The sequence below is a fragment of the Corapipo altera genome, unplaced genomic scaffold, assembly GCF_003945725.1.
Source record: "Corapipo altera isolate COAL_440 unplaced genomic scaffold, ASM394572v1 1, whole genome shotgun sequence".
Taxonomy (NCBI): Eukaryota; Metazoa; Chordata; class Aves; order Passeriformes; family Pipridae; genus Corapipo; species Corapipo altera.
This window is the reverse complement of record NW_020884873.1, coordinates 31491600-31506777: the sequence shown is the minus strand read 5'-3', so window position 1 is coordinate 31506777 and position 15178 is coordinate 31491600. Positions and strand designations below refer to the sequence as shown.

General features: G+C 36.2%; 1 protein-coding gene across 8 annotated transcripts in view; it reads left to right on the top strand.

The window, feature by feature from the left end:
• Positions 1-15178, top strand: part of LGR5 (leucine rich repeat containing G protein-coupled receptor 5) — an 86982-nt gene that overhangs the window by 29053 nt on the left and 42751 nt on the right. For 6 of the 8 annotated variants that reach the window (XM_027665957.1, XM_027665926.1, XM_027665934.1 and 3 more), the window contains exons 1-3: positions 1540-1597; positions 4444-4534; positions 7710-7781. In XM_027665957.1, coding sequence (XP_027521758.1) covers positions 4506-4534; positions 7710-7781 — 101 coding nt within the window. In that variant the 5' untranslated portion in view covers positions 1540-1597; positions 4444-4505. Of the gene's footprint in view, positions 1-1539; positions 1598-4443; positions 4535-7709; positions 7782-15178 lie in introns of those variants that run through there. The other 2 variants (XM_027665908.1, XM_027665924.1) reach the window with 1 other exon arrangement.

Below are 15178 nucleotides of genomic sequence, written 5' to 3'. Positions count from 1 at the left end.
TTATGCAACATATAACCTGGGATGTATATAAGTTGCAGTTGGGTATTCAGCTCATTTGGCTGTATGGTTCATAATACTTGATTTAAGAAGTGTGTACTTTATGATAGTATGTATTTTTACTCTTTGTCTACACTCACATATATTTTGAATTAATTTCTGCTGTAGACAAGGTGTAGAACTCTTATATATGCTGTGCTTTTTATAGATATTCTCCTCTCATATAGATAGTCATAATTTAGGAAAAGCTTCAGAGGTATGAAATTATAGACTGGGAATTAGAAGGAAATTGGACCTCAGATTTCTAAAATGGATGAATGTGTCCACTCATTCAGAAAAAAAAAAAAAAGAGAGGGAAAAGAAAGGATTTTTTTCCTATATTTTTGTCATTTTTGGAGCAAATAAAATAGTTATAAAAATAAGCAACTTCTGGAGGGGCAGAGAATATTCTGAAACTGAGAGAGGCCAAGAGTTTTTTTCTCCAGACTTGATGACTTCTAATAAATATTGTTTCTCAATTTAGCTGTACTGTTCTTCATCAAAATAAAATAAACAGTACCTGATAAACAGATAATGATGAAAAACACAACAAACACGCTATTAGTTGTCTTCATAAATTACAATAAAACCTGATATTTTTCTGTTTGTATTGTTCAGTATTTGAACAAGACAAATCATGTATGCAGTACTCATTTAATATTTGAGTTTGTTCACCAGAAATAGGTAATAACTCATAAAGTAAGATAGTACTAATACAATCTGTGGGCATGGGAGGAAGAGGAATTCCATTCAATCCTCTTTTAATTGCTCTTGCTGGCTTTTATATTATAAAATATTCCTTATTAATTATTTAAGTTTTTTAATGTGTGAGTTAAGTACAGTAAATGACTGACATGTTCAAATGTTTTTATAACTTACTCTGGTAACTATTACTTAGCAAACTGAGTCTTCAGCATCAAATGAACAGCCATGAATCAGCTTTGAAAGTAAGTGGCTAGTTTCATCTAGGAAGCATTATGAATTTGATATACAAAAAAAAGCAGAGAGCCAGAATCTTTGTACCTAAGGTGAAATGTCAGGTACTTGTCAGAGTAATTCAGCAGTGGGTGTGTTTGATGTGATCTTTGATTTTTACTTTGTGTTTTGACCCAAATTGTTTGCTCTGCCCTGCTCCCTCTGCTGGAGTGTTGGATAAACTGAATGGCAAAATCATTTCCTGAAAAGATTAATCATGCACATACTGTTTGCTTTACAAATGTTCTGCAGCCTAGATATAAGTAAGGCTTTGATGGCTGTTTATATGATAGAATTGCCTATGTTCAGGAATAATATGTGCTGTTTAAAATTACTCCGTTACAGAGCTTCTGCAGTAATGAGGCACTCTGCTGTCTGTGACATCAGAGGAACCCACTGACAGGTGTCGAGAGTGCAGAATTCTGGCCAGAGCATATTTCTTACTTTGTGTTGAATCCAGATGTGACCTAACAGCCTAGTTTGCCAGGATCCGATATTATGGACCAATACACAGCAATAGAGAGGAGATGTGGGCAGAGCCCTCTTGGTGTTACTGGATCACCTTTGACGCTTCCCTGAGTTCAGAGTGCCTGATCCTTTTCATATATGTCTATTTACAGTTGCAGTGGTTGTGTCTTCTGTAAGCAAAATACACTGCTAGAACAAGCACCACTGGTTTGCCAAGGAAAGGGAGTGAGGCAGGCAGCAGAAGTACTGTCTGTGTACTGGCATAAAAGCTCTTTGTGAGGTGCACAGGCACACATATTCTCACTGCTGGGTCTATTCTCCAGTGACCACACATCATCTGCTTTTCGCAGGGTGTGTTAATACAAAGGTGTTGAGTCTCTGGAAACGGTGAACTTCAATGTCAAGTAACAGAAATTTTCTGTAAAAAATGTGTAACAAGCAATCCTCTTTTAACCTTGCATCACTTCTGTGTAAAAGTATAGCATGGAATCAGTTGCTGTTAATTCGCTATTGCATGAGATAATGAATTTTTAAATACTTAATTTTAGCATTTGTCATTATTAATGTGCAGAAGGGTAGAAATATCCATGCTATTGCCACTTGTTATTTACCATGAAAACCTTGATAGTGAGATTTTCTGTTTTGTGTAATGTTTTTTATAATTCTCTCCCTACTGCTGCTTCCTGCAAATCTACCACTTTTTTTTCCAGAAGAATTTTCCAAATATAAGTACGTACTCTTCAAATGTGAATCATTTAGTGGAAATTCACATCTTAGTCATAGTTTACTACGAATTCCTTTAAAGAACCACAGATGAAGTTTGAAGCTACTTATGAGAAGGAATGCTATGGTTTAATTTGCAGAAAGCGCTAACAGTGCTTATTTTTGTGTGCTCACAGTCTGCCCTATGCTGCTCTCCATGTGTGTATTAAACATGCAAATACATGACTAGGAGTTTTCATGATGACTTTGAAAGATTGTGTAATTTAGGAACATTAAAATATTATCATGGTTTTCTGAGTCTGTTGGCAGCTTATGCATCACACTGGTGTAAATGCCATGGTTGGACAGTGTGATCCATGATCTAATAAAAAGGGCACTGGACAAATCATCATCAGTGTCGGTTTCCTTTTCAGATGTTGGTGTATGAACATCTGTTTGACTGCGAACATGTCACACTGCCATTAGGTGTCTTGATTTCTCTTCTGTAAATTGATGATAATTCTATTTATTTATTGAGACCCTCAAACAAAAACATCTATAGCAATTTACTTGTAAGAAATAGGAACTACTACTACTACAGTGTTGACAAATAGATTTAAGTAGCTGTAGCAGATGAAGATATTTTTCATGAAAGCTCATGAAGCATTTGCATTAGTAGATGGCATGTAGTTAAAGCTAACATATTCTTCCATTGTGCAGTGGAGCTATTGTTCTGCCAACAGTAGAAACAAGAGTTAGAAAGATAGGCACAACAGGGGAAGAACAGAAGTAATATGCACCTGTTTTCACTATTTTGTATTACTACATGTGAGCTAGTGTCAAATTGTGCTGTAAATTAATTAAGGAAATTGTCATAGTTTAGAAACTGTTCTCAGCTGGTAGTAACTAAGGGAGTACATTCAGTCTATTGTCAGTATTTTATGAAAGTGCTTTATCTTTCAAAGACTTCCATAAAAATAATTGTTAATACATCTTGTTGGGATAAGGCAGGCTTAGAAGAATCAAAATTAGTAATCCTAATAATAAGTCTTGATCATTTTCTAAAAATCAAACAGGTTGCAATGGTTAAGAAAATAGGCTACAAAACTGTATTAGACCTGCAATGGGGAGACAGGTTTGTACCATTCAGTATAATAGATGTTGAGCCTAATAGTAGACTGGCAGGTTGATGAAAGCCAGTAGAAGTTTTGTGTGTATCCCTGGAGAGATTTTTGTTCTCCTTTAAAAGACATGAGTATAACGTAAAAACTGATCTTCCAAGATGAATAGTCACTTGAAACGTTTCTTGTAATAACAGCTAATAACAGGTTAGTAACTCAGCCTCCAAACTCATCTATTAAGTGTTAAGAACTGGTTCACTTAACTTGTTTTACTGGCTTTCTGGAATTCATTTTGAGCTCACTATTAAGATGGTAGCTGGATGTTTTTTTCAGCACATATATGCATGGACAACAAAACGGGGGGGGCAGAGAGGGAAGACCTGTTGTATTCGCCTTCTTGGGTGCTGTTTTGCAAACGCTCAGAATTTGCCAATCTGCTCACCAAGAAAAAACAGATAGATGCATGTTGGAGTTTGCAATATTTTCTGTTTTTCAAAGATTTCATCATAGATAGGATTCCCTTAGCAAGTCACTAGAGGCACAGCATGATGATTGATTGGTACAGGATGTAATTATCATTATAGTGAGCCATGTTACCAATGCAGTCACTGAAACAAAACTTCTAATCTTTTGAAAAGATGAAGTTGCATTTGCTGGTATGTTGCTTTTATAGACAGCAGTTGGAAACAGGCCACAGGAATGCTGATGGGAGAACACATGATATGTCCATCTGACTGTTCAAAACAGTGTATTGCCTTTTCAGTAGAGTATGGCAGTTCATGGTGCAGATAGTTTTCACAAAGGTAGATCTGGTACTATTGCTGGTTGTATTAGGAACGTTTTAAAACAGGGTATACTCTTACTGTGTTGCTCCTACTGACAACAACGGGGTTTGTATGTGGTTTGATGGTGGGAGACAGGAGTAGTTCTGTTACGCTGAGTTATTTAAAGGTTTTCAGTAATGTAATAATTCTCTGTTTTTCATTGCTGTAGTTTGTAAGAGTTTACTAAGATCCAGTATAAAACCAGAACAATTCCACTGAGGATAGTTAAAGATCCAGTACCTTGATTTTAATGTTTTTAAGCATTACAATGCAAATGCTGACGTGTAAACCATCTTTCATCCCCTTCTGTTTCCTAGAGAAAGCAAATTGCTGATTTTGGCAGGCTAGCAGTGAAAGCAGAAATCAGAAAACCTGTTTGATGCACTTCTTGGAAAGAAACCATTGCAGGTGCAGGACATAAGACATACCCATTGCAAGTGTTACTGGTTTTCATAGTAATAATGTGTAATCCTGTAATTTACCATCTAGCTCTTTCTGGCTGTTAACTGTGCTTTATCTAGCTAATGGCCATAAATCTCATCCTAGGTATGTCTTCTTGGGAGTAAGGTCCAAAATGCTGGCAAACCAAAATGCTGAAAACTTCTTTATTTGTCTCTAGAGCACTGTGAGGAATTCCTACTCAGAAGCCCAAATTTTTCAGTATTCCTCATACGAGACCCAGTGACTGATTGCCTTGCATTAACCCTTTTTGTTTGTCTCACATCTCCAAACATCCCCCCAGCAGTAGCTCTGGGTCATGGTACTTCTCTCCCTTTCAGTGAGCAAAAATTGGATTAAATGCATCTGTGGTGATTCTGATCCAAAAGAATATTCTGAATCTAAAAAATGAACTACTGCTTTCCAATGTAAGGGATGTGTGGTTTTTTAGGGCAAAATAATGCCTCCTGTTTAGCCAACTGATACAGTTGGGAAAAGTAGAGATTTTTTATTTTTGTACCTGAAAGTTTCTCCGTTTTTCCAACTCTATCAGCTAGGCTCATCAAATGTATTACCTCTCCCTACAGTAGTTGCCCTTATATTCTTAAACCCTTATAGCTAAAAGAGCAGCACATTGCCAGCATAGACTGGAATGGCCTGTGTATTAGTTGCAAGTGTGTTAAAAACTAGTTTAAAAAGACATTGTTGATCAAAATTGGGAAATAATTTCTGTTGCATCCACCATCTCTGGAAGTATTTAAAAGATGCATAGGTGTGGCACTTAGGGACATGGTTTAGTGATGAACATGGCAGTGCTGGGTGAACAGCTGGACTGGAAAGATCTTAAGGGTCTTTTCCAACCTAAATGATTCTGATTCTATGAAATATGCATATGTAATGTTTAGGAGTTTTGTTTTACAAAAACATCTTTGTATGCTGTGTTCTACCAAAAAAATAATCTGAAAAAGAAGTAACCAGAAAAAAAGTAGCAGAAGGAAATTATTTAACTAAAAAGAGTTAGCAGTTGCTGCAGTGTACACTGGGAAAGAGGTTCTCCTCCATCATATGATGTGGAGCACATACTTTACCACATGACTGAGTCCAAAAAGGAGACTAGGACATAGGAGTTCACTGCTGGCAAATCCAGCTCTAGGGTCTAAAGATGTTATTAAGAAAAACGCACGTATTGTTGATTTTCTCCTTGTGCATCAAAGCACATAATGAAAGCCACCTCCTCTTATTCTAATCCTCTTAAGATATTAAGGTCTGATCTGTAGATTGCTTCTGACTGGTTCATCATGGGGTCCTGTGGGTGATACAAGCAGAGAAGTACTGCTTGCTAGTAACGGAAATTAATATGCAAGAAAACCAGGTTTTCTTGGTCAGCCAGAGCACTGGTTAATGCTGGTTTTGTAGAATGCTCTAAATATGTGTGTATCTGAAGATGAATCATTCCCATCTTCCAACAGGACTGGGTTTTAAGTCTAAAATGTGATTTGGGATGTTTCCAAAACCCCATTAAGACATGTGTTGAAAATATCACAATCAAAATGATCTTGTTAAAATATTGGGTTTATCTTAATATTCAGTAGTATGTACTTCACTACCTGGATGAGTTTTTCTTTTGCCAAATAAATCCATGTTTTTGTTCCTTTGCCAGAATAAACCCTTTGAGCCTTTATCAAAGTAAAAGGGCAATAACCTGCTAAACAGTATGAAAGAATTAGGTGATAAAGTATTACAGTAAAGAATTAATTTAATAAGTACACATTTCTCAAATTATACTTTGATTTTGAAGTGAATGCAGAGACCTTACTCAACAGTGATTTGATAATTGTTGTAAAGTATTAACACATTTCCTTTATTTCAGAATCTCTATGTGAAGTATGTTTTTAAATTATACATTTTAAAATTCAGCAAACGATCAAACATATATCAAGCATATATTCTGTAATGTGAAACAGACTGTGGATAATAAGAACTAGATGGAGTAGGCATAGGATGCCTACCCACCAAAGTACAGATAACTTATTTACCTTGTAAGCTCTCAACAGCTGGAAGAAATAAAGTTATCTAAATAGTAACTGAAGTAGCTGGAAACTATAAGCACTGCTACAAATGCATAGATACGTTTAAATAGTGGGGAGTTTTAAATCACTATATAACATTTGCATAAAATATGCAGGTCATTCTTAATTTTATTTTAAGAAACTACAGGAATTTTGTTATAGTCGTGTAAGTTGGATCTTCCACACAGAATTTTATTATGCAATCTGTTTACAGGTTTTGTACTTAACGAAAAGCAATTATAATGGTACTGTGAGGCATGAGGAAGACAATGGAAAACAATGAAAAAGCAAGTTAAGAGTAAAAAGGTATTATATGAAATTTAGTCTAAAACATAGCTTGAATGAGCTCTGACAGAGCTGATATGGCTAGTAGTTTCCTGTACCAGGAACTACTGTGGAACCCCAGCAGGAAGTGTGCTACAGAGCGGGATCACATTACACCCTTGTTTTATGGTTCATTTCACTTATTTAATGCAATTTGAGTACCTGTAACAAAAGAGCACTCAAAAATTGCATGTTTATTATTTGAAAATATATCATTTCTTTGAGTCAAGTTGGGGTTTGGGGACACCTGATGTGCCTGATGTGAGGAAAGGCAAATCAGTGTGACCATGCAGCATGTTGTACAGCAAAGGCAAAGTGATTCCATAGTCATGAAATATAAAGGATGTTGCAGATAGTCTGTATTGGTATGCTTTTGCCTGTCTACTTTAGTAAACCAACAAAAATCATAGTAGTTTTTCTTTACTACTCCAAGTAAATTTTAATACAGTACAGTGGTTTATTAAAATTATGTTGACTAAAAGGGTTGTTTAGTGTTCCAGATGATTTATAGAGAGTGATAAAACATTCCAAAATCTCTGAAAATGAAGAACATACTACAGACTGTATTTGATTTCACAACCCTGTGTTCATACAAAAGAAGAATGTTTAATGTGCTAACTAGGTAACGATTCATCAATACTGGCAGAGGAACTGATTTTTGTTAATGTAGTACTGAAAAATGTGTGGAATGAACAGCTGGATGCCACAGTGGTGGCATGCCATATTAAGTCTGTGTCTGTTTTCCCCTACAGTGATCTCAGTATGAACAACATTACTAAGCTGCCCTCAAACCCTGTGCACAATCTCCGCTTCCTGGAAGAGCTGTAAGTATCATTGTATTCTTGATGGGCGTAGTCAGCACTAGACACATTCCTGTGTTTGTCTCTCATACTTACTGTGGGAACCAGATAAAATGGTGCAGGAAAGCTGTCAGCCTGACACTTTTGACACATGCGGAAACACTTAGTTGAAAAAAACCCAATTGCTGTGATTCTGGAAATGAACTTGTAAAAGAGTTACCATGAGGCTACAACTTCTCTAAGCAGAGACAGAGCCAAACAAATTAAAATTTTTAAACAAGGTCTGTTTAAAAGAGCTGGATTGCTTTTTGGAAATAGTTAAGCAGCAGGATATTAAAAGTTTGAATACTGGCTCATGTTTATTAAAATCACAAGTAAAGCTGTAATCAAAACCAAAACCTGCTGCCTCATTCTGCCTGTGTCAAGGACAATTGAGTCCACATTTCATAGTATCAAGGCTTCTTGTCCTAATCACTTTTAATTACTCTTTCCTTACTCTTAAACTTAGGGTCCCTGAAGGCCGACTGTAGAATGCAGGATCCTGCAAAAAGCTTAGTTACGCTATCTAGTACGTTCACGGAGGGAGAAAAGTACATTGCAAAAACTAGCTGATCAAGCACAACATCAAAAGAGGAATGCTGGCTTGAAGCGATGGTGACTAACCAAAAGTGAAAAGTATTGTGCATTCATGAGACCTGGATTTGGCAGTGACTCTAGTTATAATGGCCCAGGCTTAAAAGAAAATTTAGGTTTCTGAAGAGTGATTGAGACTCTATAACTGGTGCACCATAGATCTTGTGGAAAAAAGCTGGCGCCTGTGTTTGTATGAGTACTTCTAAATATTGATTAAAAACCTTTTATGAAACATGGTTTACAAGTTTTAAAGTGAAAGTCTTCTGTTTTATAGCATGTTTAGCTGGTAACACACCATAAAATCCACATAAGAAATGCAGAATCATTGTGCTGCCTTTCTTGCAAAGACAAGTCTGTTTTAAGCTATGAAATGTGTACAATCCTCTGCAATTTAGGTGGGTATTGCTGTGACAATTTTGGTGTCCTTGCTAATGCTCCTTTGATTTTTACCAGCTGGTCTTTCCAGGTGGCATCTATGAATCTATGAAAAAAATAAAATATTGAAACCCTTTTGTAGTGCTAACTTTGGAGAATACCCTATTTACAAGCAGATTTTCCTTTCATGACTTATTTTTATTACTGTTGGCACTTGTATTTAGAAAGCTTTACTTCTTTTCAGTCTCTCTTTCTTTACTTATTTCTTTGATTGTCAGTATCTTTCTCACTGTTAGTGCAACTTTGGAATATTGTAACAGATATGAACATAACAGAGAGAGATGTCACACACCAAGTGCGTATGAAGTGAATCAGGCCACAAAGTCCCTGCTTGTGGACTTCCGCATAGTTTTCATGCTTGCTTGTCCAATTTCCTGTCAATTTTAATAACCTTACTAAAACCATCCAACCCAATGATTGGTCTCTAGCCATTAAAGAAAAGAATTAAAAGTTTGGGCTTTTCCTGGAAGGAAATTCTAATACCTGAAGCCAAGTTACCTTCACTGTTTCATTTTATGGTCCAAAGTTAGATGACTCAAATAGCAAGACTTTAGTCAGTTCCTGAGAAGCTATTCTGTAGTCTGTGTCATCTTCCTGATCCAGACCTTTGAAAGTGTTCTTACCTTCTTGTGCTGGGCCTGCTTTTTCTGCTGGAAATATTAAGCCTTTTATCCTTACAACCCTCTGTTCCTAATCAAGTAATGCCAGTCCTTCATTGCTGGTAGTACCAGAAAGGTATTTATGTCTTGTCTGTGTTTTGTTTTACATATACATAATCAACCTTTCTATTTGTTTTGCACAAGCCAACAATTTCCATTTCTCATTAATTTAATGCTGTTTTGTGAAACTCTTCCAGTTTATATTCCCTTTTAAAATAAGCATGGAAAACTGAAGCCTTTGGAGATGTGAGGCAGTTGATTACCTCCTCTTGTTGTGCTGAGAGATTCTTTGGTGTTCAGAGACATGCGGTACAATTCAGCCCAGTATTACTTGGAAAAAAATTATAGGCAATGGAAAGGGAACTGCATATTCAACTTTGAAGTAGGGGGTAACAGCCACTGTTGTTCTCATGCTCCCCTATGTTAATTTCTTAGCAGTGATTGTACATACAAAAATTATTTTTCCCATCCAGGCATTGCCATATGATGGTTTTTTTCTAGCTTACCTGGGAATTCTGTGTTTTGTTTATGTGGCTCAGTTAAAAAGTGCTATTGAAAAATATAACTTGGCCTGTAACACATTGTTAAAATACGATTTTATGAGATCTTTACCAAAGCAATGTTCCATAAAATTAAAATGCATTTTAGCAATGTCTGTCTGCTCTTCAAAATACAAAAACAGCAGGAGCTTAAAATGCATTTTTTAGGGTTTTTAAGTGTTGAAAAAAGTGTTATGAGTACCTCTATTAGAGATCTGGTTCAAAAATCTGATAAAGCCAATGAATAATCCACCTAAGTTTCAGCTTAGATGTTATATCCTGGATACCAGGTTTGACCACACTAATAAGTCATTACCCCAGAAGAACTAAGATTTTATTAAGACAGTTAGACCAATCGTTTTACCTCTAAAGCAGTGATATATAAGCCAGGTCTGTTCAGCCAGTTCTGAACTTCCGTGCTGAATGTGATCTACATTTACAGGCAAGGTTAGACATCTCTGCACACAGCATTCTTGCAAACCTGATGATCATGCCTGGTATTTATTCTTAACCAAAGACTATGATCACTGAAGTACAACATATTGAAAGTATGCTGTATTTCGGAGATGCACATTCCTCTGAAAATTTTGGAAAACATTGAACTTTCTAACTCCCAAAAAGTTTAGTTCTGAGCAAGATCTTTTATTTGTGAAAATGTTGGACCTTTCAGGCCTAATTTTCTCTTAAAGCATGTATGATGGAGCTCCCACCAAGAAAGAAAAATGCTTCAGCTGCTTGATTATCAGCAAGTTGCTCTGCGTGAACTTGTACACCACCATTAAGTTAAATTCTTCGTTATAAATTCAAAATAACTGCAGATATTTATCAGTCTGACCAAGTCCAAGATTCAGTTTCATGAGGATTATTTCTAGACATATGACATATGTCGTTTTACATTACGTAGAATACCTTTACTAATAGAGCAGGGAATGAGAGTAATACATGGAAAAAAGGTTTTTTAAAGAGCGTAAAGACTTACCCAGGGTGAGACTCATAAGAATTTTAGAGTCTGCTACATCTGAGTGTAGGCCTAACATTTTGTGATTAGTAATACTTCAAAGCAGTGCCTGAAACTGTTTTATTTTATAAATTAATGTCTCAAACGTGAGGAAGAAAGCCAATAAAAATTTAAAGCTATTTGAGTCAGACCTAACTGTAAAATCTCTCGTTATATAAATATCCACATATACATACATATGCATAAATATATGTGCAGACACCCACGCATGCATATATATAAGGCTTTTACTTTAATTTTAAACGCAGGAACATTCCACAGATAAGCAAAGCTCCAAGTGATTTTTAGTAAATTGCTATTTTTCAGGAACTTCATATAAGTGTTTTAGTAAAACAACGACAAAAGACTGTTATATTACAATTACTTTACTACAGAGCAGGACAGTCCCAAATAACTTCTTTTTCACAAAATCAAGCCATGAAGTCACCCTAAGTTAATTGCAATTTACATACAGGTGCCAAGAGCATTTTTGGACACCCACGTGATTATTTTAAAATAATCTTAAAAGGAATTTAATATATATCTACAAAGCTTTTCAGATTGATCTTGGCATTATTAAGGAAGTCAGGCAGAAGTGCCTTTAAAAGTACATTTTACTGTAATATGGAAGTGCAGAATTACAGATAAAATATATAATAGATGTATTCTGTGAATCTTACCATTATTTGTGTTGAAATACATTTATACTGCAGAATTGGTTAAGAGGCTCCTGTATAAATGAAGTCCTACATTACCAGGCATGATCCATTGCCATCTGTTCTTATTTATTTTTTTCCTTTCACTTCTCTCTGTGTTTGCTCTTTCTTCCTACAAAGAGGTTTTCAAAACTGTTAATGGGAATTAGGTATTCTTTTCCCCACAGACTCTGAGCAGTGGGACTGAGATCTCTGGTCTTTGAAAACTGAGAGCATTTGCTCCTGGGGGTCCTGTACAGTCTTTATTTTTGTGCTGGTGCAGGCACATTGTGACTAGCTCTGAAAACAAATTCTGTACTTTTTACTGTTAAGTAAGCTGGTGTAAAACATGAAAATGCTGCAGCCATAGTCCAGAAATTTTTTGAGCAAGTGAGGAATCTTGTCATTTACTTCAACAGTCTTGGAACAGTATGATTAAATACTACAATCTTTCCCGAAGATTAAGCTGCATAAATTTGAAAACTTCCAAGGCAAGAAAGTAGAAATGCCTGCAGCTGCAGAACTGAAGTAAAAATAGAGTGTCATCTATTGGTCTCAAACTGTCCACACATTCCAATGTCACTTCAATACCAGTTTTACAGTTCTTGCACAGCAGGGTTTAGCAGAGCTGTTCCTGGTGGAAATTGGCTTGTATCACCTCCATCAACTAAAGTTTCAAGAACTTTTCACCACTAAGTGACATGATCCCATAGATCATATCAGAGCTGTGCACAATTTAACACATAAGTTGTGAATTCAGTTTCTTCCTATAAATTATGAATTCGGTTTCTTCACTTCATGTGTGCATACATGTAGATCAGACAATGGCACTGTGTTCAATATGTGGTGTTTTTCAGTGAGGGGTGCCTGTCACCAGCCCAGCAATTGGTGCATTGTAAATTCTGTTGCTGTAATAAACTTTGTTGATGCCTCGGGACTGTAGTTTCCCAACTGTGCTTTAATACAGAGCTGCATTCTAAATCCTGACAGAGGAATGTGCACCAGTTTTCTTGAAATTAACCGTACACCGGTAAAAACAGAAATAAGATATTTACCTAATTAATCAGCAGGAAACAATGACAATAGTTTTCTCCCCTAGTGTTTGCTTGCAGAGTTTTAGTTTACTAGGAAAGAACAAACCTGAGCACAGAAGATCCTGCTGTATGAGCTAACAACTTGTAACCTTTACACCCACAAAAAAGGGCCCTGATGCTCTGGAGCTGTCACTGCCTTTGTTGCTGTCCCTTTGATGCCACCAAAGTGAGTAACAACAAAGAACTCGCCCACGTGGATGTGTCAGCCTGACATCCTCCAAACTGCCCTTTTTGCTGTCTTACCAAGAATGACAAGATGAGGAACAAAAAAAAAAAAAAAAAAAAACCAGAAAAAAAGAACAACACAGAGTAAATGCTAAATCAGAGTTGCTTGCATTGCTTGTTGAATAGCTTGTGCTGACAGACAATTATTCTGGAAATGTTAGTGCAAATTGCACGGAGCAACCTTGACACTGGAGCTGCTGTGCATCTGTGGTATAAAGAAAGGGAGGTGATGGAGAAGGAAGAAAATAGAAGAGAAGTGAAAGAGTCAGATATGCCTGAAAGCAGAAACAATAAATGTTCTAGGTTGATATCCAAGAAGTCCTGTAGGCGCTGCTGCGTTACTCTTATTGAGCATCTGTTGAAGTTTATTTTTGGCTTGTAGCTTGTAAGTGCTTTCTGGAACTTGTAATTTATTATCCAGTAATATTCATTAAGAACTAGTTTAGAACATCAAACAGTAATTGGAAGAGCATTTTGTGTTTTGCGATCAATACAGATAGTGACATTATACTTAATTAGACTAAGGTGAAGCATGCTATATATCTATAGATCCTGAGGCAGGATTTTAATTTAATTCTTACACATTCCGTGTGTGCTGCAGTAGCAAGTATGCAGAAATAATTTCCTTTTTTTATCAGTGGAAGTTCAGCCTGTTTGTAGACTGCTTGACTTCAGTGCAGTGACCACTTTTGGTACTTACATGGGTCAATTTTTCACTTGCTTAGTATTATGGCTAAGGAATTTGGCGCATATGACATTTATATCTAATAGGTTCACAAGCCCTGTAAAATAAACTTCTAAGTTGTTTTTCTGAATTTCCAAGCAGGAGTAGCAGTAATTTCTCCAGTAATTCATTGGTACTGCCTCATTGTACCGCTCAGGATAACAGCAGCAACCTCAAAACTTGGATCTACACTGTTTGTGTTCTTTGGCTGTCACACTGAAATGACTAAACAGCTAACACATTTTTCATTATGGACAGTGTGATCATGGTGTGTTGCACTGCAGTACACTTCAGCCAGTTCCTGCTATTAATGATTGTTGTTATTAATTCCTACCCTTTCTGGTGATACTGACACTACTGGGATAAATTGAAAACCAGCATCAGAAGTGTAAATTACACTTGGAAGACCCAGCTTAGGAAATGAGTTTTGTATGATCCACCCTTTAATGCTGCATCTTGATGTAACATTTAAACAGCGAGAAAGAAATTTTAGCAATTTTAAGGTTGTTCTGAGAGTAGTGATTTGGTGACAATATTCTTCAAACACAGAAGGAATGCTTTTTATTAGTTGTATCCATGGGGTCCACTGCTGGGAATCGGTGTGGGATTTCCTGGCTGATGTTAGGCTCCCTCCAGACGGTTGGCCTTGCAGCAATTGGAAGGCAGTTTCTTGGATACCTGTTGAGCAGAAGGGTCCTGTTGGAGTCCTGTAGAAGAACAAAACAGCTTGTTCTCAGCGCTGGCTAGGGAGAGCTTCACAAATGGAGAGATCAGTTGTCTCTAGCAGTTACTGGATCACACTCATGCCAGGTACAGAAAGAGTCTCTGCCTTTTATACATGGAGAAAGAAATAGCACGTTTAAGACCATATCCTTAACTGGCAAAAATCTGTTTTATCAAAGCCAGCTCAAGATCAAATACACACTGATTTAATTCCAACTGCTTTAGGTCAGTTGGAGTTATTCCAGTTTACATCCTACGAGAATTTGGCACATGCATTTTAAAAGGCAATTAGGCCCTAAAGCAAGAGCAGACTGTGTTATATTTGAATTTCCAACTAAATTGTAAGTAGCAATAAATATAATATACAGCACAATTATGACTTGCACACTCTCCTCCCCTTTTTTAAAGAAAGGAGAATATCTTTACATTTTCTTCTTTGATCTCTCTGAGCATCAGATTTTTTAATATATCATTTGACCTACATTTCTTTTTATATTGCTATAATTAGTTTTAATTAACACAACAGATTGAAATATAAAAAGATAATTGACATACAGACTAACATTTCAATTCCAAGTCTAACATAGTAATTCTTAAAAAAAAAGTTGAAATATATGTTGATGTCACACATTAGTTATTAACACTGTAATTAATCACCAATTAATTTATGCATTCCTATTGCATTGGTCTGAGAATA